The 24147-nt window shown below is 39.2% G+C and overlaps 2 protein-coding genes across 10 annotated transcripts in view; one reads left to right on the top strand and one right to left on the bottom strand.

Moving 5' to 3' along the window:
• The window catches only part of EML5 (EMAP like 5), a 126885-nt gene extending 119461 nt beyond the window's left edge, over nt 1-7424 (top strand). For 2 of the 3 annotated variants that reach the window (XM_037503740.2, XM_037503741.2), the window contains 5 exons: nt 1321-1483; nt 1728-1831; nt 3040-3193; nt 4151-4251; nt 4449-4530. In XM_037503740.2, coding sequence (XP_037359637.1) covers nt 1321-1483; nt 1728-1831; nt 3040-3193; nt 4151-4251; nt 4449-4485 — 559 coding nt within the window. In that variant the 3' untranslated portion in view covers nt 4486-4530. Of the gene's footprint in view, nt 1-1320; nt 1484-1727; nt 1832-3039; nt 3194-4150; nt 4280-4448 lie in introns of all 3 variants that reach the window. The other variant, XM_054691758.1, reaches the window with a different exon arrangement.
• A 730-nt stretch (nt 7425-8154) lies between these two features.
• The window catches only part of ZC3H14 (zinc finger CCCH-type containing 14), a 32673-nt gene continuing 16680 nt past the window's right edge, over nt 8155-24147 (bottom strand). Inside the window, exons 10-17 of one of the 7 annotated variants that reach the window (XM_037503736.2) lie at nt 20903-20977; nt 16593-16752; nt 15594-15811; nt 11774-11894; nt 10836-10972; nt 10469-10557; nt 8994-9100; nt 8155-8294 (exon numbers count right to left, since the gene is read on the bottom strand). In XM_037503736.2, the coding sequence (XP_037359633.1) occupies nt 8288-8294; nt 8994-9100; nt 10469-10557; nt 10836-10972; nt 11774-11894; nt 15594-15811; nt 16593-16752; nt 20903-20977 (914 nt within the window). In that variant the 3' untranslated portion in view covers nt 8155-8287. Of the gene's footprint in view, nt 8295-8993; nt 9101-10468; nt 10561-10835; nt 10973-11773; nt 11895-15578; nt 15812-16592; nt 16753-20902; nt 20978-22486; nt 23161-24147 lie in introns of those variants that run through there. The other 6 variants (XM_037503735.2, XM_037503734.2, XM_037503733.2 and 3 more) reach the window with 6 other exon arrangements.

Below are 24147 nucleotides of genomic sequence, written 5' to 3' on the forward strand. Positions count from 1 at the left end.
CTAGAATTTCTACTATGCATTTAAATGCCCCAGCTTGCATTTTGAAAAGCCTGCCTTCCCTGCACCTTCAAAAACAGTTCCTTAGTGCCTGTAGGACCTTGTCACATCATAGATGGTGTGCTGAAATGACAGTATACTGCTCCTTGCTAACCCTGTGTTTAATAAAAGCAAATACTCAGGGAATGCTGGACAAATAATTATCACTTTAGACATGCCCAGTAAGTTCATCTTGCCAAGAATCATCTCCCACTGCACATGAGAGCCATCTGCCCTTCAGAAGTCACCAGCCTGGAGAACTAAAGTTGTAACCCCAGACATCATTTATTTCTCTGATCGTATAGTTCATTCACTTAATTTTCATTTAACATTATGTGTCTGAATCTAAATTAATTTAAATCTTTCTTGAATCTTTGGTTTTCAGTCTTTAAGGTTATTTTAACAGTGATTTCCAATTACCGAGCCCTTCTGTGTAATCATAAATTGTTGAAGCCAGGCCTCTCAGAATCTTGCACTCTTTTTACCAGCAAAACCCTTATTCAAATAAAACTTTCCTCAGAACTTTGATATATAAAATAGTGATGGTGGATTCCCTAAGCAACCCCCTTCCCACATGTCCCTATGGTATCTGTCTTAAAAAATAACTTCTTCCAAGCTACCTGAGTTCAGCTGGTCTATGTTCTTTGCTATTAAGAGACCATCAGGCAGATGAAAGAATCCTGTTATGTAATTACGTAATTGTTAGTGGCTGTTTGAAAATTGAGATATTTTTCAATTAGGAGATAAAAATTCAAGAACCATTTAAAATTGAAATAAAGGGCCTCCCTGGTGGCGCACGGGGTTAAGCCCCAGACTGTGACACTATCTGCAGCCTCTGTAGCACAAGTTCAATCTCTGGCCAGCCAGGAGGCTACCCACACAGCACAGCAGACCTCTCCTGTCTCGCCCGCTGCTCCCCTCAGCAGTGCATTTTAGTCAGTCTGCCTGTTCTGTTCCCCACTCTGTCTCTGGTGAATCCTCTCACCCTCTGCACCTCTGGCCTGTACCCCAGCTCTTGTATGCATAAATAAATCTTTGAAAATAAAAAAAATGAAATTGAAGTAAATAAAATGTAAAGGTTTGTTTTATGTAACAAAGACAAACGTGTGCATACATCAGTGTACCAGGTAAATCTAACAGAGGCCTAATCACACATATTTTTTAGGAGTCTGAGGCTCTATCACACATTTACTTTCTAGGGCTTGAAAAAAGTGTTGCTGGTCTTAAATATTTATACAATTTCATGTGGCATAACCCATCTTTCACATTTTGTTACATATCCAGATTTAGTCCAGATTCCCGGTTTCTGGCAGTGGGTTCTAGTGAGAACTCAGTGGATTTTTATGACCTAACGCTGGGTCCAGCCCTTAACAGAATCAGCTACTGCAAAGACATTCCAAGTTTTGTCATTCAGATGGACTTTTCAGCAGATAGCAGATACCTCCAGGTATGTATAGTGCCATCATTTACAGTAGTTCTGCTTTTAGTTTTTGTTAGCAAATGCATTTAAAATTCCTGAATTTGCTTTTAACTGCTTCTGAACTAATTCTTTAATATTCTATATTTATTAGTCTTTTCCATTTTTTCTAACAAATTTTCACAGTCATCTTTTATTAGAAATATTAATCAAGTAGCACTTTGGATCTTGCCTCACATAATGGAATTCTTGTCCCATTTTAATACAATGAAAGGTCTCCACTGGTTGCTATAAACGGCATGTCTATGAAGTGCCTTCTGGAAAACATCTTCTGGATCAGGCTGCCATTGACAGAATTACTTGGGCTACATGGACTAGGTAAACATTTCCTGTATTCAGATGGGAAGAACTGCCTGGAAGGCAGGCCACTTGCAAAACTCTATTTCTCAACAGTAGGGAGTAACTGAGATGGAGTTTTAAGGTTTTGTTACTGTATCTTATTCCAAAGGCAGCTTATGCTCACTGAAACTTCTCTGACTGAACATACTCCCATGCTTATCAGGTTTGTTTACAGAAAGAAAATCAAAGTTATCACCTTAAAGATGGTGTTTCCTTAACATGGGTTTAATAACAAGCAAGATAGTATTTTGGGTTACTGTTAGGCAATTGTATTCCCTATCTAAATGAATGCTATCTTGTAGCTGTTAGAAACGAAACCTTATAAATTTGTTTAGATTGTATATGTTACCATTAAGTATCCATCTTTTCAGTCAATTAAAATTGAAAAATGCCATCAGGGCTTCCCCGGTGGTGCAGCGGTTGAGCGCTGGGTTGCGAAGCTGCCCGCAGCCTCTGCAGCGCCGGTTCGATTCCCGGCTGCTCCCCGGCCACCAAAGGAGGGTCCCACATGGCGTGCAGACCTCTCCTGCCGCCCGCTGCTCCCCTCAGCAGTGTACTTCGGTCCTTCTGCCTGCTCTGCTCCCCGCTCTGGCTCTGGTGAATTCTCTCACCCTCCCGCGCTTCTGACTGTACCCAGTGCTTGTATAAATAAATAAATGCAAAAAAAAAAAATGCCATCAAATTCGCCACATTTCATTTTAAAAATAATCCGTTCTCAGTAATTGAATTTTTAAGGAATCTCTAAATCTTTAAAATTATAAAACTTCAGGGCTTCCCTGGTGGCGCAGGGGGTTAAGCACTGCACTGTGAAGCTGCCTGCAGTCCCTGCAACCTGAGTTCAATCCCTGGCCAGGGAGGTAACCCACTTGGCGCATCAGTCCTCCTGACTCGCCCACTGCTCTCCTCAGCAGTGTATTTCAGTTGATCTGCCTGTTCTGCTCCCCACTCTGTCTCTGGTGAATCCTCTCACCCCCTGTACCTTTGGCCTATACCCCATTTCTTGTATGCATAAATGAATCAATCTTTAAAAAAATTGTAAGACTTCATTAATGGGAGAGTTAAATTCCCTGACAAAATTCAGGCCACCGAGTAACTTCCCTTTTAACTTCCTGTATTTCAAGTGACAAGAAATTCCTTTCAGTATAGTAAACCTGTGTTTGCTATTAATTTTGTTTTATTCCTTCTAGTATTCTGGGAGATGAAGTGATGGGAATCTGGTCCAGACACACTGAGAAAGCCGATGTCAACTGTGCCTGTGTATCTCATTCAGGAATAAGCCTTGTAACAGGAGATGACTTTGGCATGGTTAAATTATTTGACTTCCCATGTCCTGAAAAATTTGTAAGTTTGTAATTTAGCATTTTATTCTGATCAAGAGAAAATTCATTTTTAATATATACTGAGCATCTATATTTTCATCTATTTTCCTCTAAATGAAACTAGCACTTCCGTAAAATAAAATAATATTCTCATGTAGGAGAAAAAAGTAGTGACATCATTTTTTAAAAGTGAGTCACCAATCACAGGGCTATTTGGATTATGGACTGAAATAATGCCCTCGAGGCCCACAGGTCAATCATTCTTGTCATATATGGCCATACTTCATTTTTTTTATTATGCATGCATGCGTCACAATTTCTTTACCAACTCATCCATCCATGATTATGGACACAGGTTATTTCTGTATTTTAACTAATGTATAAATAATGCTATAATGCACAAGGGGGAGCATTGCATTTAGTGTTTTTGTTTTAATACCCAGAGGTGGAACTGTTAAGAGTATATGGTACTTAAGAACCAGCACACTGTTTTCTGTAGTGGTTGTACCATTATATATCTGATCCAAATTTTATTTCCAATTTAGATGTCTGATCATAGTACTTTTTCCCCACATAATAGCTAAAATGTTACTGTCTCTTGACATCAGTGAGTCCCCTAAAAATTTTCCCGAATTCATTACTCAGAAAAATCTATTACAAATAGACCTTCCCTTGCCCCCAAGTAACACTGTTATCTTTTAAACCATTTTAACCTGAATTAGAGCCTTTTACCAAATCTTTAGTCACTTACCAAGTTTGAAGAGTTTTTTCCTCAGCAGAAAATCTTCAGATCACCAATGTCTGACTACCCAAATAACACAATGTTAGGTGCAGATCCATTACTGATTCTCAAAAAGCATTTAATTATTGGCTGTGGTCTTAACCGCCTGCTCTCCTCCCCAAACCTTGTGATGGACTCTCATCCCTGATTGGAACCTTTGACTTTTACGTGCCTTACATATCTTTTTCTTTATCTTAGGCAAAGCACAAAAGGTTCTTGGGTCATTCACCCCATGTGACAAATATTCGATTTACCAGTGGTGATCGACATGTTGTTAGCGCTGGAGGTGATGACTGCAGGTTGGTGACTTTCCTAGGCCAAGAACTAGTAAGAAATTTCATTACTACTTACTTCTATAGCTTCAGTTTAGGACACAGCTAGTCAATATAACGAAGTAGCATAATCATCAGATGACTCCAAGGAGTCTGAAAACTGTTGAAAAACCTTTGCAAATGTAGATACACAATGAATTCACTAACTGCTTCTCTGATTGCAGTTTGTTTGTCTGGAAATGTGTACACACGCCTCACTAAAAGATTCGGCTGCTGAGAAGACTACACAAATTAACAGCCTTTGACAGATCAGAATTACAGAAGAGGGGGAAAAAAAAACAGAATCAAACCTTGCATGGTGAAGTGGTGCTAACCTAAGATTAACAGGGATAAATGCCCAGAATCATCAAAATATGTGTTCAAAATATTTGCTATATGCATTGGAGTAACTGTGCATAATCCATACACTGCCACATAATTATATTCCAAGGAAGGATTGGGTGAATACTTGATGGTGAAAGCCATCCCCCCATTTCTGGGGAATGTGCAAATTTGGGCAGGCTTGATGGGGAGGTTTAAGGGACAACACTCCTCAAGAAACCAAAACCTTAAAAACCCAACTTAGATAATTATCTTTTTAGCAAAACTTTTTTTTTTTGCAATTGATGTTTTATTTTCACAGTTCATGCTTAATGAAGTATCTTATCCTTGTGTTTACATAGGGAAAGGAAAACACATCATCACTCTACCCTAAAGGATCAGTGTTCTAAAAGCATCTTCCCTAAGACACACACACTGGAAAATATGCTTAAGCATTAATAAAGCCCTTTCTATAAAGGACATTTTTTTTGTCCTGGCAGTTTTAAATTCAGAAACAAATCCAATGTTAGCAGTATGTGATTGCTACATTTTCGTTTTTGAACTTAGTCTTTTTATGTTCAGATGTTGTCACATCTATAATTAAAGCATTAAAACATTATAATTATAGCCCCTTTAATGGAAAAGTATGATGAACAATTTTCAGTGCTGTACAGTTTTTTAAGATTTTAGATAGCAATAGTATTAAGATGTAATCTACTAGGAACATTTGTTCAACATGTAAACTAAAGAATTAAGTTCACAAAGTTATACAATTTAGTAACTCTTGAAATTTTTATAGCTTTTTTCTATTGGAAAATTTTTAGTTAAATATATATGCCACCCATACACTGGCTAACTTCCAAAGTGAATGAATACAGGTTGTCCACGTGTAAAATTTGTCTATTAAAATTCCTTTTTGGTGGATTGGGGCTTAAACTCTTAGATCTTTATTTCTATTCACTTTCAATGCTGCCAAAGATCAGTACTTACCATTCAGGAATTTACTGTTTAGCCTACTTTTATGTAAACTGCTATTTTAAAATATATTTTTCTAAATGTGAAAAAGCTTAAGATGCTCCATTGGTCCTGTCAATGTTTAACGTGTTAATGGTCTATGTACCGTAATATTCCCCTCCCCCCTTCATGTTTCTGGAAATGTTTGGTTTAATAAGACATAGGAAGACTCCTAATACCAATATTCTATGTCCCGTACCTTGTAAATATTAAAAACAGAACTGGCTGAATTATATCTCAGAAAGCCTAGCCAGCGATTGAACCTGATCAGTTTTAAAGCTCTGATTAGTTGGTGTCTGAAGGATTAAGGCATTAAGAAACTTGAAATGTAAAAGATGTTACTTTTTCATTCACATTAATGAATTATCTAAAATGAAGCCAAAGTTGAGATCACACTACTTCTATTCATGTATATAGGTTCAGTCAGTACATTAGGGGGGGAAAAAAAATCCCCTGAAGTACTTTTCCCTGTCCCCTCCATTTTTGAGCTGGTTACAGTTACAGATTCCTTCCTGGGTCAAGTCTGCCAGCTCTTGGTTAACGAAAAATTCCGTTTCCATTGTAGCTCAAGTAGACAGTCTAGCTTTGAGTAAACGAGGGTGTAGCTGCTCCCGTTGCATTTGTTCTCCCAGTTGGCCAACTTGTAAGCCAGCCTTAATCACCACTGTCAACTCCACAACTAAAGCTCATGTTGCTTTTAAGTGGTCAGCCCACAACTATATTGCTTATACCAACCATTTACTGCGGGAAGGTGAGTACATGTGATAGGCCATACAGAATCTTTTTTTTTTTTAACCCACAGAATTATTTGTGTGGTGTTCAACTAAGCTCCAAACTCTGTTACCTGAGACCTCCTGGCACTTAGTCTGTCTCAGTACACAAATGCATGCCAAAGCACAGTGTGCACTCTGGTGCCACTCACTGTGGACAGCCAGCACTTAGGTTCCCTTTTGTGACCCTGTTGATGGTGGTAGAGTTTACATCATCGACCTTAGCTTGCCCATGCCTCAGCAACTGAAAAATAAGACTAAACTTATCAATGTGTTTTAGGCAGTGTCTATTAAATAGCAAAAGAAAAAGACTTTAGCATGTTATTTCCTTGTAAAATGGGCAAACTAAACTTAACCCCTTGTTTTCCACCTTTTCACAGAATTATGAGATATATATCATTTATAAATGAGAATATATTACTACTTATAAATGATACTGTTTAAAAATCTGGAATACAATTTTCTCCCACAAGAGATGTAAAAACATCTCACATACCATCGGAATGAACACATGCCTTAAATTCAATGTTGTACACTTTTAGAATGAAGTGGAATTGTCATTTCACCCAGGCCTACACCCATGAGTTTTATGTTCTTCACTGTACTTTTTCTAATGTTTCAAGTCTTACCTGGTTAATTCTTCTCCCAATGGAAAAACAATGTCCACAAAACACTGGCCTGTTGGTTTCACGTTCTTAAACCTGGGCTTTTACAAAACATTTTATTTCCCTTGGGTATGACTAACCAAGACAATGAACTTGCTTTGAAGTTTAATTTGGTCCTCAATGTCTTAAGTCTTTATTTTCCCTATTGCATTAATTCGCTCTATTCTAACAAACTTTTAGCTTTTTTAAAAAAAAAATCTATAATCAAGTCTTTATGATTAGTGATGTTACTTAATTCTAAAGCATTTGACACTTCTTGCCTTAATTGTAAAAACCACAGAGAACTCAATAGTCCAAAAGCTTAGTCCTAATTTGCAGTTTACCCATCTGATCTCTGTAATTATATAGTCTGCTATTTAAAACATACTAATTTTTACATTAAAAAATTATGTTCAGTAATAACTATATTTTCTGTGGAATTATTTCTGCAAATGTTATTTTTCACATGAAAATACAAAGCTATGATGGATCTTGTGAATTTAACGTTTTCTGATACCTTATGTATATAACTGTAAACAATTTTGTATAATTTTGTGATAATGTATTTTCCCCAAAATATTTAAAAGGCATATAGTACTAAATGAGAGTATTTTACGGAATTGTTTTTACTTTTTGCACTTGCCGTTCAAACTGTTCTCACCCTGTATGCCCACCACCCCCTCATACTCAGAAAACAAGACTAGTTATTTGGGAGCTATTTACTGAAGTGGCACTCAACCCTAGAAACCTGTATTATGCTTTTCAAAGTAAATTTGCTTAAAATTAAAAAGAATACTGAATGACTATTACAAGCCTCAGCACTTTGGGCCACTTTTGTTTTCATGGTAGTTTATGTACATTATGTAATCTTTGGGAAACGTGAAACCCATCATCTGGACTAAAGATGCCCTCTGACTACCTCTTTCCTCCACAAAGAAGGCAACACTGCAGCCCCAAACTAGGTTACAAGTATTGAGAATATCATGTTGTAAATGTTGGTACTTGAAACATCAGTGTAACAAACACACCTCAAATGTTTTTAATAGAATTTAGCTTTTCCTTAAACTGTCTTTTCAATTAACAAACACCCAATGTTAAAACCACTTAATAAACTTACAAACTTGAAAAATTAGACACTTCACATAGGCAATAAACTTCATAATATGAAAGCAATATATTCCAAGTTTCAAAGATTTGACAAGTTCTGTATATTATCTTTCATCCGCAGATGGAAACTTTCAAACTCCATGATCTTCTGCCAGGTAGGACTGAGTGTCATTCACTGAACAAAACCAAAAATTTTAATTAACTGTTTGCACACATGTATGTACACCATATACCTTCAGCTAAGCAGCTACTTCCACACAATGAATATTCAGTTCTATAAGTTTCAATATAAATAACATTTTTTAAAATTCAAGTATCTAAGGTACATGTAATAGGTAACAGGTAATTATAGGCCACACTAAAATATTTTGAAACTTCCTTTCAGTATTTTGTAAGCAGTGGTATCTATGAAGATCAATGTGAGATTTGTAAGCTGTATAACTACTTGAAGGCCTTATATATTCAAAAGCCCCTTGTATCATTAACTACCAAGAAAAAAGGGGTAATTTTCCCCCAAAACCATGTGATTATAAATTTAAGAAACTACATATTAAAAAAATTTGAGGGCCTCCCTGGTGGTGCAAAGGGTTAAGATGCAACTTGTGAGGCTGTCCGCAGCCTCTGCAGCACGGATTCGATCTCCGGCCAGCCAGGGAGCAACCCACATGATGCAGCAGACCTCTCCTGACTTTCCCCCTGCTCCCCTCTCAGTGGTGTACTTCGGTCAATCTGCCTGTTGTGTTCCTGGCTCTGTCTCAGGTGAATCCTCTCACCCTCCACACCTCCGGCCTGTACCCCAGCTCTTGTTGCATAAATAATTTTTTTTTTAAAAAAAGAAAAATTTGAAATGACATTAGAAAGTTTTAACATTTACCTGGTTTGAGGTCGGATCCACTTCAAGGCATGGCGTGGAGGTACAGTAATGGTGGGATGATAAAACGTGCAGTCAGGTCTTGTACACTGAGTGTTAAATCTACAATGCTAAATACAGAGAACAATATTTCAACATCTGCAAAACGCATACAAATAAATACAGGGAATCTGACATGACAGTAACCAGCCCACCCTAATATTAACAGGGCACGAGAACTTGTAACATTTACTACTAAGGCCTTGAAAAATTAATACCCTCCAGTCACAAAATCCTAGTGAAAGAACAGCAGCAGGTAAAATCACAAAAGGAGCCTTAACATAATACAAACTTCTACAGTCAATGTAACTGTCCCAGCAACATCCATACATTCCTTGCTGAGCACCTTCACCTATGTCCAACTGCAGCTGAGGCAAGCGAAGCCTTCCGTGTGGCATTCAGGTTATTTTGGAGAGATCATTGTGAGCAACTACACAGCTGGAGATATACCAACATATCTTTAGAATACATACCAATAAATAAAGCACACAAGTACAAGTGTGAATGGTATTAACCATCATTACTCTCAGGGCCTCCCCGGTGGCGCAGCGGTTGAGCGCTGGGTTGCGAAGCTGCACGCGGCCTCTGCGGCGCCGGTTCGATCCCCGGCTGCTCCCCGGCCACCGGAGGAGGGTCCCACATGGCGTGCAGACCTCTCCTGCCGCCCGCTGCTCCCCTCAGCAATGTGCCTCGGTCCTTCTGCCTGCTCTGCTCCCCGCTCTGGCTCTGGTGAATTCTCTCACCCTCCCGCGCTTCTGACTGTACCCAGTGCATGTATGAACAGAACAAAACAAACAAACCAGCAAACAAATAAATAAAGCATGCCTCTATTAAAAAAAAAAAAATAAAAAAAAAAACCATCATTACTCTCTCACCTCAGTTTTGGCATGAGGTGGGCAAAAAAAAAACAAAACAAAACAGGCCAACATGCTTGCTTAGGGGCAGTAAAGAAAAAGCAAACTGCCGGGCCATAACTGTCACTCTCCCACCTGCTTACTAACAACTAAATAGCTTCAGATCACTTGGCCTACTAAGTCAAACATTTAATTTGCTAGTGATCTTCAGGTCTCAGAACTAAGAAGTCACCACTAGGGCCGCCCTGGTGCCACAGGGATTAAGTCTCAGCACTATCAAGCCATCTACAGCCACTGCAGCACGAGCTGGATCCCCGAGCAGGGAGCTGACCCACATGATGCAGCAGACTTTTCCTGTCTTTCCAGTTGCTGCCCTCAGCAGTGTATTTCAGTAGATCTGTCTGCTCTGCTCTCCGCCATCTCTGGTGAAGCCTGACACACACACACACACACACACACACCCCCCACCTACCCCGCACCTGCACCTCTGGTCTACACCCTAGTCCTTGTATGCACAAATAAATAAATCTTTAAAAAAAAATGAAGTCACCACTCTAGTCATTCTTGGGAAAATAAAAGTCTTACTTTTGGATGATAGAAGGGACATTCCATTTTCTTACAAGCAGGGAAGTAACGGCAGAGCTGATTATTAGAAGGTGGTGCTGGTGTTGTAACTGCTGACAATGTAAGAACAAAGACTGATCAAATTTGGCAAAAAAATTTTTAATGCACTATACTGATGTTTTTATGAGACCCAATTTTACCTGAAAATACAGTAAAAAGCAATACAGTAAAAAGCAATAGTCAGATAATTGAGAGTGCTGTAGAATACACTGTTGCTTTTTAGACCAGTCAGATTGTGCCAGAATGATTTCTAAACCGATTCCTTTTTTTTTCTTTTTAATTCAGTTTATTATAGTCCCAAAATGCAGTAGTACACAAAATCACTAACCTGGTTTTGGAGGCAGTACTGGAATTCTTCTACTCATATGAGTGAAGGGACAATCCGCTTTAGTACACTTTGCATCATATTTACAATTTGGATGAACAAACAAACATTTTTCAGCAAATTTACAATTGGGGAAAGCTCTATAAAACAAAGAAGCACATTATTCACATTTAATTTTCTCTATGCATTACTAGTTTTGAGAAACACAGAAGTAACAGAAAAAAAAGGAATACTCATTTTTAATGAGGTCAGGTCTGAAAAGAACTATACATTCCAAAACCTGAACTAGTATTTTCAAGTCAAGCCACCACAAAGGACAGAAGGGCTGTCGGTGACACAGAATCACACCACTTACTCTATAATTAATGTCTATGTAGCCCTTTATGAAATAAATCAAACAGCACAAGGCATGTGCAAGGCACTGTGCTACCAAAACTCATCTTCTGGCCTTCCTGTGTGACAGTAACCATCCCACCCTTAAGGACACATCAAAACGTCCTTGAGTTAGAACATGGAGAAGAGATCCAACCTACAGAACCAAAAATTTTTTTAGTTGCAAAAACCTAAAGCCATCTCTCCAAGCTCACTGCACTGAATCAGCCCTAGTCCAAAAACATTTTATTACCTCTAATTTCTCCCCCAGTGGCTTAAATCTGTGTGTGTATGTGTGTGTGTAAATAATGCATACAAACTTCTGCAGTAATCGCAACCCCCTCAACATACAGGCCCCCAGGGAAACCCTGCTGTGTCAGTCTTCACGGGCTGTGACACAGAGAAGCCTCTCCTCCATCTCCCCACCCACAACGCGCACGGGCACCCAGGTCTGCTGCCACGTGTCACCGCATTCAGGGATAAAGCCACAAGTGTGTCCATGAAAAGAAAAAATAAGCAACAAGATTCAGAAATCAACCTGGAAACCAACATCAGCTCACGCTACTTACTTGCACGGTGACACGGGGTGGTGGTACGCGCACTCGTCCCCATTCTTACAGGCGGGCCAGTACTTGCAGCGCTCCAGCAGTTTTTCCGGTTTCTGTGCCATACTCAGGTCACTCATCTCAGCTACAAAGGGAAAAAGCAAAGTATGTAATTGTGATCAAGTCAACCAATACATGGCACTTTTTATGAATTTTCCTAGAAATCCTAAGTTTTTCTATGATCATACAGAATAAATGAGCCCAAATAATCTGAATGAATAGATATAATACTATAAAAAATGGACAGAAAAGTAGACTAATCACTCACATTATGAAAAGTAAACTGAGTGGGGGAAAAAAAAAGTGATGATGCAACCAGAGCCAAAATTCTCACCAAGAAATTCTAATTCTCTGTAATTTCAGAACTAAAATACACAGGAAAGGATGTCCATCAGGGAGCCAAAAAAAGGAAATGGAAATAGAACACACAGAAGGTGACGAAGAACGTGAACTCTCCCCACTTGCAGGCAGGATTGCGAATGGCCCACACACAGAAATGCCCTGCTCCCGAGGGAGGTTTTCTAAATCCCAGTGATAAGCTCACATCAGTGTCTACAAAGGAACCACCTGGGTCCCAACTGCCATCACCTCCCAGGGAGCTTAGCAGATCACTTAGCAGTGTGGAGGAAACAAAGGTGGGGAAGAGCAGACGGCAGATGAGCAGCCAGGGCAGGTGGTGCCGTGCACACGCCTGCTGCCCCTCCATGCACCCCATCTTTACAATCACAATGCCAATTACCATCAAGTGCTCAGGCTATTTCCTGATTCAGAAAGCCAAGAACATTTTTTACATGACATCTGAATTTTAAATGCTGGCAAATAATTCCAAATTAAAACGGGAAAATTGTACAGAGTTGGCAGAAGTTGAGATGCCAACTTCTGAACCAACACCCAACAGGTCAAAAAAATATCACAAGTGTTACATGTTAGGGTTCACATGCTTATGAAAACAAGTATCATACTCCACATCCCTCTATACCTCTTGCCCAGTTCAAATTTAGTTCTCTGGCATGCTAGCTGAGCGAAATACTTCGGCAAATATTAGCTAACATCTGTATTTCAGTTTCCTCATTGTAACAAAAAGAATGTCTGCCTTCAAGTGTTAGGACTTAAATGGGAAAAATAGGTAACCAGTGATACCCTAACAGCACAGAAGCTAGCAATCCAGTGACTCAATCTCAGTCTTCATTACTGGAGAACAGAGGGATAGGTGTAGCTCAGCACCCAGACCAATCATCACCAGCACATGATCGTCACTCGGCCCGACAGATGAGGTTCCGTGCTAGTTTAAGGTTCTAGCAAAAGACAGTAAAGCTCCAAGATATAAAAGTATCCTTAGTCTCAAAATCTGATAGTGCTAGGAGGGGTTATTTACCCCAATTTCAAATGGTTTTTATGTCATTCCAGCAGGGCAGATGTGTCTTATACCCCCCAAGAACATACTTTAGACTAAGATGTACTTTTGAGAACTCAGTCTCCATGAAAGAAGTTAACCGAACCCCCAAGAACAGGTTGGCTGGGAAGTGAAATAAAGTGGCCAGATTCTCAGGAAAATTGTAAAGAAATTAAAAACAGGAAACTATCTTTCTGATGGAAATGTTAAGTCATATTTACAAAGGTTTTCACTAATGTAATTAAAATTCTTCCAGTTTAAGGCTTATGAGGCAAACTCCCTCTTTATTCAGAGTTCTGAAGTTTGTCATATAGTGGCCAGTAGTGGTGGCTTAAAACAGATTCTGCTATTGGTAGCATCCCTGAAACTGGACAAAACATCACCAAAAGCAATTACATTTCGAACTCCCAGGTTGGAGGGAAGAGTAGACAAACCAGCTTCCCTGCGGCCTTTTTTACCCAAGAGTCTCCATGCCTCACCCAGTGTTCTAACTACTACAAAGCTTTATCCCTGAGCAGCAGTGAAACACTGAGAGTCCCAGATGAAAGCGACAGCAGAGGCGGCGCACCACTCGCCACAGCTGTCTCCACAATGGCACAACACCCGTGTAATCTAGGCAAGAATTTTCACTAATGTGTTACAGTGTCACTATGATGATATATATACCAATAAACCTAACATGGAAATCTACATTTAAGCAAAATTAGACTCTAACATGCCAAAAATGAAGCCACAAAGTTGAAAATCAAAGCAAAAACACCAGTTTTCTCATTTCAGAGAAAAAAAAATAGAGTCAAGAAATCTGCACTGCCTGTTACCATCCTTACCACTTAATATTTTTTCTTCCTTTTGACAGGGTCAGGTTTTCAACTCCTTGCACTAATCAAACCCATGACACCACCCTAATGCTCACAGCAGAAAACGCTTTTGTTCAAGGTTAACAGTGACATCTCTTCACGCGTGTGTAATCTCACCCGAAAGACTATATTTTATATTTCTCTCTTTTTTTATTTCTTTTTTTTATTTTTTTATTAATTTTTTTTAATAGAGGCATGTTTTTTTTTTATTTATTTGTTTGTTTGTTTTGTTTATACATGCACTGGGTACAGTCAGAAGTGCGGGAGGGTGAGAGAATTCACCAGAGCCAGAGCGGGGAGCAGAGCAGGCAGAAGGACCGAAGTACACTGCTGAGGGGAGTAGCGGGCGGCAGGAGAGGTCTGTGCGCCATGTGGGACCCTCCTCCGGTGGCCGGGGAGCAGCCGGGGATCGAACCGGCGCCGCGGAGGCCACGGGCAGCTTTGCAACCCAGCGCTCAACCACTGCGCCACCGGGGAGGCCCCTCTCTCTTTTTTTAAAAAAGACAATTATTTATGCATACAAGAACCAGGGTGTAAGCCAGAGGCGCGGGGGGTTAGAGGATTCACCAGAGAGAATGGAGAGCAGAACAGGTGAATCTACCGAAATATGCTGCTGAGGGGAGCAGCGGGTGAGACAGCAGAGGTCTGCTGCGCCATGTGGGTAGCTCCCTGGCTGGGGATTGAACTCATACAGCAGTGGCTGGTGATAACTTGACAGCGCTGTCTTTAACACCTGCGCCACCAGGGAGGCCCATATTTCACATTTTTAGTGTATAAAAATAGCATTTAATATATTTTCCCATAAAAATCTGTTTTTCCTTTGATACTATTTCACTTTTAAGATTCAGTCATTGTCTCCCATGTCAATGAAAGCGTTCCTAAAATTTGTAGAAGTTATGAGGAGCACAATTATTCTCTATCCTGAATGAAAATCATCAGCACTACTATTATCCAGCAAGAGAGGCGACAGAGATACAAGGTTCCCCTGCCTAAAAGGATGCCACTATCTAAATTGGATTCCTCTGAGGCTAAACACTACACCACAACATTAATTTAAACATAAGATCATGTCTAAACTTCCAAGGTACAGCTGAACAGAATGTGTGAGAAACTCCTTTCAAGGGAATTTCACTGAGATAGAAATAATATCAAAATCCAAATTCATTTTTGTCAAGTTAATTTCAAAAGACACTAGTAACAAGTATATTTCTAAAGAGGAAAAAAGAGCATCAAGAATGATGGTTCATTTTTTAACAAGCATGATTAAGAGGTGTTTTCTGGCCTCCATAACTGAACTCCATTTTAGCACTGGAACAATAGCTCGCCTACAAATACACACACAAGAAAGAGTCTCAATTTTAACTGGTCATTTTGTCTGAAAAAAAACCAGGGGCCACCACTGATTAACAAATTAAGGCAAGGACTCCAACCAATATTCATTCAAGACAGAGAAACATGTCAAAAGTTTTCCTGCACAACGACAGACCCTGAAAAGGGAAACTCTGAGCTCTCAACACACCGTTGGAAAAGCTACCATTTGGGTCATCAAGCTGCCTGCTCATCAACTGCAACTGCTGTGGGTGGAGGAGGCCTCTGAGTCCCTTGTTTGAGGCTGCAGTTTGGTTTACGGGTTTCATTCCTTCAAAGCACATGTCCTCCTCTTGATCTGACATGTATCCTGGGGGGCTGGGGACACCATCCAGCGTCACTATAAACTTGGGACTTGCAGGTTTATCTGGTTGTACAAGATCTCTGCCAGACAGATAGAAAATACCATAGAATTAGGGAAACGAACACAAAAATCTGAGCCTCCTAAAGTGCTCTTCAGCTGACCTATCCCTTACTTAGTGGTTTCCTCAGTTTAAATTAAAAAAAAAAAACAAAAACAAAAACAAAAAACCTTGGTAGGTCTTGGTAGGTCCAGGTACAGTTTTAGTGGATTCCTATTAAAACGCAATGCTTACAGCCAGTCACAATGGCATCCTCTCCAGCAACACCTGAGGCTGCACTAAGGACCTTCTCCCCTCAATCCTAACCCCCATCATACATTTGATCCTCAGAGGGTCACATGGAAATAAACTGGAAAAAAAAAAATCAGCATCGACGCTCAACACAAAAGCAGTTCTACATTTACACTGATTTTCTATCTGTATGCATGTTCCTTTACAGAACATTTATAGTCTTCTTTCTAAGGGAAGAATCACCCCAATCCAATCTGCTAACTCTCTGGAGAGATTTCCTGATTTCTCATCACCCGGCTTTTAAATGCCATTCATGGATAAGAATAAAGAAAAGAATCTTATTAACAGAGCTCAATCATACAATGAGTTACTTGTAGGTTAAATAATTTCTCAACAAGAAAGATGAACTGTAGTTTTTGAAAACTTAATTCCCTTTTCTGTTCATGCCCAACAGTAAAATCAGTAACAGCACTCTACTCTGGGGCTAGGGACGAGGGAAGCCGGAAACTAATGGTTAACCTCCACTATCTAGTCAACACAAATGAGCTACACAAGAAAAAGAAACCATCTACCGTGTCTGCATAAGGTGTCCTGAAAGTACCCGAAGGGTATCTGCAGTCTTCATCCCCGACTCTTGGTTTGGTGCCACTACTATTTCCTCAGACAGCTTTGGCTTCTTCAGAATAAATGATCTTGTGTCTGCATGGACCATGGATTCCATGTCATAGTAATCTGAGCCAAAAAAATTGGCCACAAATGTTTACTTTTACATATACCTTGCATCCCCAACATCACACATGTGAGAAGACTGTCAATCTTTTATGTATTTCTTTTTATTTTCAAAGGAAAACCACAATGGTTCTTCTCAGGAACAGAGCTGCAATTCTGTGCCAAACATCTTTTCAAAGTATTCCTTTCCTCATACAGCACATTTATATTAAGAGATTTCAGTGAACACTCCCTATCTAGGGTACAGAAAGAGATATTAACATAAAGTACAATGTTTTCTAAAAGCTTGAAAAGGCCTAATGCTACCTAAAATCACAACAGACTGTTTAAAAGTGTTTCTAAAATCTATTTTCATTTGGCACAGTAACACAAAGAATACTTTCTAATAAAAAGAATTCAACAGGCACAATAGAAGACTACTTTGAAAAGGAATTTGAAGGAGAATGGGCATTTTAAAAAAATACAAGGAAAACACTAGTAACCATAGTTCACACCATTTACAACATGCTTTTTAAGCTTGACTACATTATAAAATATTCCAAGACCTGGAGGCCAGAATGGCAGGCCTACTGATGTGGCATCAACTGGGCAAAGTTAATGAATTGCAATTCTCAAAGTTAATACGCTAAGTACACAAAGAAGAAAAAATAAGAAAAACAGATGTATATACCATTTCACATCATACTCAAAAAGGTGATCCAAAACAGACATGAGCAAGGAGCTGGGAGACTACAAAGCTAGGGAAATCAAGGGGAAGCTTAGAGAGTAAGGACCCTTGACACAGGCATTAAAGGAACGAGCAAGAATAAAACAGTAGGAAGAAAACGAAGAACAGAGCATTTTAGACAGAGGAAACCGCAGAGTAAAAGGCAGACGCTCTCACAAGGCACAAGGACCCTGGGAATCTGAGACATCTGGTGTCACTGGAGGGATGTGTATGGTAAGCTGAGTGACAAAGATAAGTGAGGCATATAAAGGACGATGTGTCAATGAGTTTGGATTTTAGACTAAAAGTAATAAAGAATCAAGAGATTTCCAAGTAGGGGAGTGACATGATCATGTGGTTTTGAGAAAAACTGCGCTAAGAATGGACAGTCCTAGGTCTTAGTTATGAGACTGTTGCCCAGAAGACATGATAAGACACTAAATTAAAAGACATTCATCCTTCGTCCTATTTTAACACACCCAAGAGGGTCTGAAGACACACTGTCGACCTCCCATCACCACCAGCATTTTACAGCAGCTGCACTTTACACTATCAGCTGAGGAAAGTGGCATCCTTGCCTTTCCCTAAAGCACAGTAGAGGTGGGAAAAATGTAGCTGGAGTGAGATCAGGACGAGGGCAGGAGAATGTAGACTTAAAAGGGAACAAAGACAAATTTCAGTTTTGGATTTATTTAGTTGTAAGTCTCTGTAGACTGCTCATGTTCAGGAAGAAGTTAAAAATGCAAGTAAGACACTCATGAGGGGAAGAATCCTAAAGAAACAAGAGTCAAAACTGAAGGAGAAATAAAAATGTTCAATGAATTATACGTATTCAGTTTAGCTCTCAATGAGTCTCATGAAAGACCCTAAGTAGTTAGATTTTCCTCCCATCTTACAGATTACTGATTTGCAAATCCAAGTTCTTAAGTGAGTTTTTCAGTTCTCACAGCCAGCAAACATGGAGTTCAGAATTGTGTCCAAAGACTGCTGCACTCCTCACTGCCTTGTACTTCTTGAACCAAAGCAGTTCTGCTAGTTCAAAGCTTGACAGTATACAGAAAAGATGAACAGAATGTGGAGGTCAGAGCACAGAGTAAAGTTAACATTTAAGGGGGAGGAGAGGAGAGGGAATGAATAAAGAAAAATGAAAAGAAATTAGTAGAAGAATGGTGATAGTTAAGTCCTAGGAGCCAAAGGATCAAAGATGAAGAAAATACAGGGACCCAAGTATCACATACTATGGAGTTTAGAAAACCAGGCACTGAAAGTAGAGCTTTTACATTATACACAAAGCACTGTTGTCTCTGCAAGACTGATGCCAGCAGCCTGGGTCACCTAATAGAAAGTAGCAGACAGACAGGAGAAAAGACTGCAGGGTAAACCCATGAATTTACTTGTTTTCCTCTGAACACAACTAAAATGTCATTAAAAGTTACATAAAAAACAAAAAAGCGAGATCAACAAATAATTGCACATTTTTGAAAGTGGAAAACTGAGTAGAGATCTTTGAAAGCAGAGTCCTAAGCCAATCATGAAGCAATCCAATGTGAATGCCAAGATTCTCCAAGGCCAAGAAGCTGGCAGCACAAGAGACCATGGATAGAGGTGGGATCAGAACAGGCAAACACAGGTGTGTCCAAGTGTCCATTTCAGAAGCAGTTCATCCTCAACTATTTTGTTTTCTTCAGTTCTGACCTCATCACACTTATTCCCCACTCTCTATGTTGAATACATGTGGATTAACTGGAAATACACCTTCCTATTGAGTATGATGGAAAAAGCCTAGGGATGAAGCAGCATGGTCTCTGATGGAAGGTGCAACAACAAAATTAACTAATTATTCACTATTGAAACTTTTTAAAGGTAGATTTCCTGATAAGCTATGACCATTTTCTCCTGGAAGAAAGGTGGAAGTTTAGACTACTGGCAAGGTAATAACGGAGGATTCCCGAACAAAAGGATGCCAGCCGTATTGAAAGCAAAAGTAACATTCTGAAAATAGGAAGAGAAATTGTTAAGACAAATCACTTTCCACTGCAGGATCAACATTTGGTATAAAGAAAAAAACAAAACAAAACACCACATGCCCAACTAATAAGCCTCGAAGACCATTCAGCTTTTCAGTGCCCCATTCTTAAAGACAATAAATACAGGATCCCCACACATTTGGGGGAAACATCTGTAAAGTGATCAAAACAACCAACCTGAAGAAAACGAGGGAAGGGAGAAATGATTTTTAACATACTCAAATAAGAGAAAAGTACTGCACACATGAAACAAAATAAGTGTTTTAAAAAAAAGGATTAGTCAGAAATAAAACACATGATTGGAGGCAAGTAAAAGTAAATTCATCAGCCTCACAGAAGTACTTGATGCTTAAACTGTATATGCACTGCTGATGAAAACCATAAAAATGAAAGGAAACAAAAAGAAAACACAAGAGCTGATGAAGCAGATTCAATGCATTTTTGAAAAAAATACTCTTATGTAGAAAGCAGAATGGAATGTTGAGAGAAGGGAGATCAAAATCAAAGATGGGAAATAACTAAATTTTATGGGTAACAGAAATCAGGAGAGGCAGGACTAAAGCTAAAGTGTGGCAACACCAGAATGCTCAGCAGTGAGTAGGTGGTGGCATGTGAGTGAGTGGAAGGTGATCTTCTGAGGGGATGAGTCCATCTTTTTGAGAAGGAAGACGAGGGGAAATCAGCTGTTGGCTGTGGAGTCTGACTAGGGTTGGGAGATGGGGATTCAGTTAGAAGCTGACAGGGAGGAAACAAGGGACTAGCGCTCCCAACAACTAGCCATTTTAGGGGAAAGAGAAGGAAGCAGGAGATGATTTCTTAATTCAAGATTTCAGGTATCTGATGGCTGCTTGCATATATTCACACATTCATGAGGCACTGAATATACACCTGGAAGGGACTGGGTACTGAAAACACAAATAAGTAAGGCACTAGCCCCAGTCCTGCAACACCCCATGGTATACTACGTGTGCTGGTAAGACAGATAAACAAAATACAGCGGCTCAAAGAACAAGTTCTACATGGGGTCCTGAAAATGACAGTTTAAAAGTAAAATAAAAATGGGGTCAAAGAGGCGAGAGGGCACTAATGCAGCTCAGGGAAATGGCAATGGTCCGGCAGGAGAGAAGGTAGGCTCTCCGGCCGTCCCTAGAGCAGGGAAGCCAGCAGGCCTAGATCACAGGGACCCAAGTGAAATGGCATCAAAGGAAAAAAGGTTTTCAATGAGGTGAAAAAATACAAACACCAGGTAAAATGAAGACAATGTCAATCTTATTTCCTGGCCCTAAAATATTTTCACAGATTTTTAAACACAGCATCTTAGGGCAGGATCTAAGTATTACAAGATACATTAAATGACATGTAAGGGATGGAAATAGCAACTGAAAAATGCTAATTACAGTGAAAATTTAAGGCTACCAACCTTGACTGATCTGCAGAGTTTCTGCCATTACTGGGTCAATTTGCAGTCGGGATAACAATTGCCTCTGTTGAGTTCCTAGAATATAAATTTTAAAACTTCACTAAACTTAAAAACAAACAAAACCTACATGTGTTTAAAAGAAGTTATGCCCAAAATATTTCTTATTCATTAGATGTTAAGTCCTAAAAAGTTCCAACAATACAATCTGACAGTATCTACAGCCTAAAAGTCTCCAAGACAAAAGGCTCTACTCAGGATTAAACCAAAATGGCAATGTAGGACATTGCCGGTCCCCCTTGTCAGGAGGCTGGTTTTCTTGCACTGGAGGTAAACCCTGGGAATGAGATAAAGAAGGTGAAATAGTCATGGGTAGGTACTGCACTGGCCCACAGCTCACACCCAGAGACACAGTCGGCTGACATCTGCAAGATGAAGGTGAAAACACCCCCCTCCATCACCTGAGTTCTCACCATTACAACTCATTCCCCCACCCTTGGATTTGCAAAACAAAATGCCCCAGTTATGGCTGTGGCGTTCACAAAATACGAACTATGGACTTGGGTAGATACAAAGAGAACAATGAACAAGTAATGATACACTGGTAACTCTGCTGTTCAGGTCCTGATTCAGCCAATGACCATTTGGATCTTCCGTAAGACACTCAGCTTTTAATTCTTAAACAAGCTCTTAATTTCCTCATAGTTACATTACAAAAGAAAACAAAGCAGCACTACAGTAGTTATATACTCTCTTGAATTCCCTATATTCAATCTATCTCTTCCCTCCTTAGTGCTTAGCAGACATTACGTGCTCCTTTCTTGATTCAATACAAGTGTTATAGTACAATGTACAAAGGATGTGACTTTGGGTTCCAAATACTCAAATATTTAGTAAGATGCTTGCATGGTAACTTTCAGTGTATCTGTTTCTGTGGTAGTTTCAAAAGGACAGTCTTTGTACAAACATGGAAGCTGGCAATCACCTGCCAAACTACCATGTCTCATTAAAAGGTATTTTCAAATTTTAAAAGCTATACTGCATTCAAATTTTTGTCGGCTTTCTACTTTTTATTATAACTTATATTACTCTTTGGTAGCATGCCCCCCAAAAGTTAATTCCTTCCAAAATTACCATGGGGCAGACCTGAAACACAGATGTCATTTGTCAAGCTATACTGTGGTAAAGCAGCTTGGGAAACCAACCCATTTTAGATTAGAATAAGAATATTCTTCCAGTACAAACATCAGATTCAAATACAACAGATTATTGTGAATACTGTACAATGAAACACGTTTTAAAATAATTTCTCATGAAAGAGGATTATTCTCCCGCATTTCACGTTTTTTTTTCATCTCTATGCCCTTCTATTTTTTCAAAACATCCTTTCAGAGATCCACTAAAAAGATGAAATTCTGAGACATTCTAGGCTCCTAAGTTAAATCACATGGAGTGCAATTTTGTCACTAAAAGGTCCATGAAAATGTCAAGTTCATTGTGACCTGCTGCCCCCATGAGAACTACAGCCAAGTTATGACACAGATCACAGGGCAAGTACCTGGGAGACAGCACACACTTCAAGTTTACCTTTCTCAATGTTTCTAAGGAAGCCAATTATTTTTACATCAGTTGTCCTTGACTGAGAGTCAAAATCTACTTCGTCTTGAAGATCTTCAGAATGTCTGTTGCATTCGGATGTTGTTGAACATTCATTCATTTTAACCTCCAAAGATGAAATTTTTGCTTCATTCTTTGACACTCTAACACTTAGATCGAAAAGATTTGCTTCCACTGTCAAAATTGCTGTTTTCATTTCCTTAATTTCATTGATATCAGTTGATATTTTCTTTAAAAGATGGGAAATACTGTCTAGCTCATTCAGTGAACAAGAGGAACTTGTTACAGACCCTACATCAACTGGCCCCGGTGAGAAAAAAATTGGTAAAGATGGTGACGGAAATTTTGAAGACATTTTCATAAAACTCTCCCTTAATATTTGATAATCTCTCCTTCACAACCCATTAAAACTATTTCATCAAAGTAAAAGCAGTGATAAAGGCTGCTGCTTTAAGAAGTATTAAGGGTGAATAACATTTTTAAACAAATATCTGAACAGACAGGGTTGTGCATTTCTAGAGTCAGAAATCAAATCTGAAAATGCTAAACAAACCGGACCAATATTCACTTTGCTACAACTAAGATGCCCTAAACATAGCCCCTTGTACCCTGTAAGCCTTACTTATAGCTCCCTCCAAACAATAAACCCTATTATTACATACAAAAATAATTCTGGCTTGTGATTGGCTGAAAGCAGACCAGTGACACACAAGAGAATTTTCTATTATTGACCTCATGTGACAAGGAGCACTGCAGACCTGAAGCACAAATTAAGCAATATAGCATTAAGAACTTTACACCTAAATATGTGAATTTAATGTACTTTTGCCCCTGATTTATTCAACTATTATTTTCAAGCATCATTATTTCTAAATTGTTACATCTAGCATTCCTGAGTTTCATATCCCCTTGGGAATAGTTTAAGATAGTACTTGGCATTTCCTTATAGGGAGAGGATCCATGATCACATATAAATCTCTTAAAATATATCCGTGGTGATAAAAGGAGTTAAACTGCACTAACAGGATATGAATTTATAAAGACAGGGGAAATGAGAGAACATGGCCTTGGTTTGATATTAGACCATTATTAGGTACATGTTTTTTTTTTCTTTCACTGCGTAGTTTGTCTTTATTTCCTTGACAGTAACCTTGGAAATACAGAATTTTTTAACTTTGACAGACCAACTAATTTTTTTCTTTGGCTACTTATACTTTTGGTGTCAAATCTAAGATTATTTAAATTTATACCTATTTTGGGGCCTTCCTGGTGGTGCCAGGAATTAAGTTACAGCACTTTGAAGCTATCCTGCCGCCACTGCAGCATGAGTTCATGCCCCGCCTCCCCCAACCCGGCCAGGGAGGTGACCCACATGGTGCAGCAGACCTCTCCTGTCTCGTCCGCTGCTCCCCTCAGCAGTGTATTTCAGTCCACCTGTTTTATTCCCACTCTGTCCCACTCTGTCTCTTGCGAACCCTCTCAGTCCCCACACCTCTGGCCTATACCCCAGTTCTTCTATACAAAAATAAATCTTTAAAAAAAAAAAAAATTTATACCTTTCCCCCTAAGAATTTTATAATTTTACCTTTTGCCATTTAGATATTTAATCCATTTTAAGTTCATTTTTTAAG

This window comes from Talpa occidentalis, unplaced genomic scaffold (assembly GCF_014898055.3).
Source record: "Talpa occidentalis isolate TD23 unplaced genomic scaffold, MPIMG_talOcc4v2.1 talOcc4.11, whole genome shotgun sequence".
In the NCBI taxonomy this organism is placed as follows: Eukaryota; Metazoa; Chordata; class Mammalia; order Eulipotyphla; family Talpidae; genus Talpa; species Talpa occidentalis.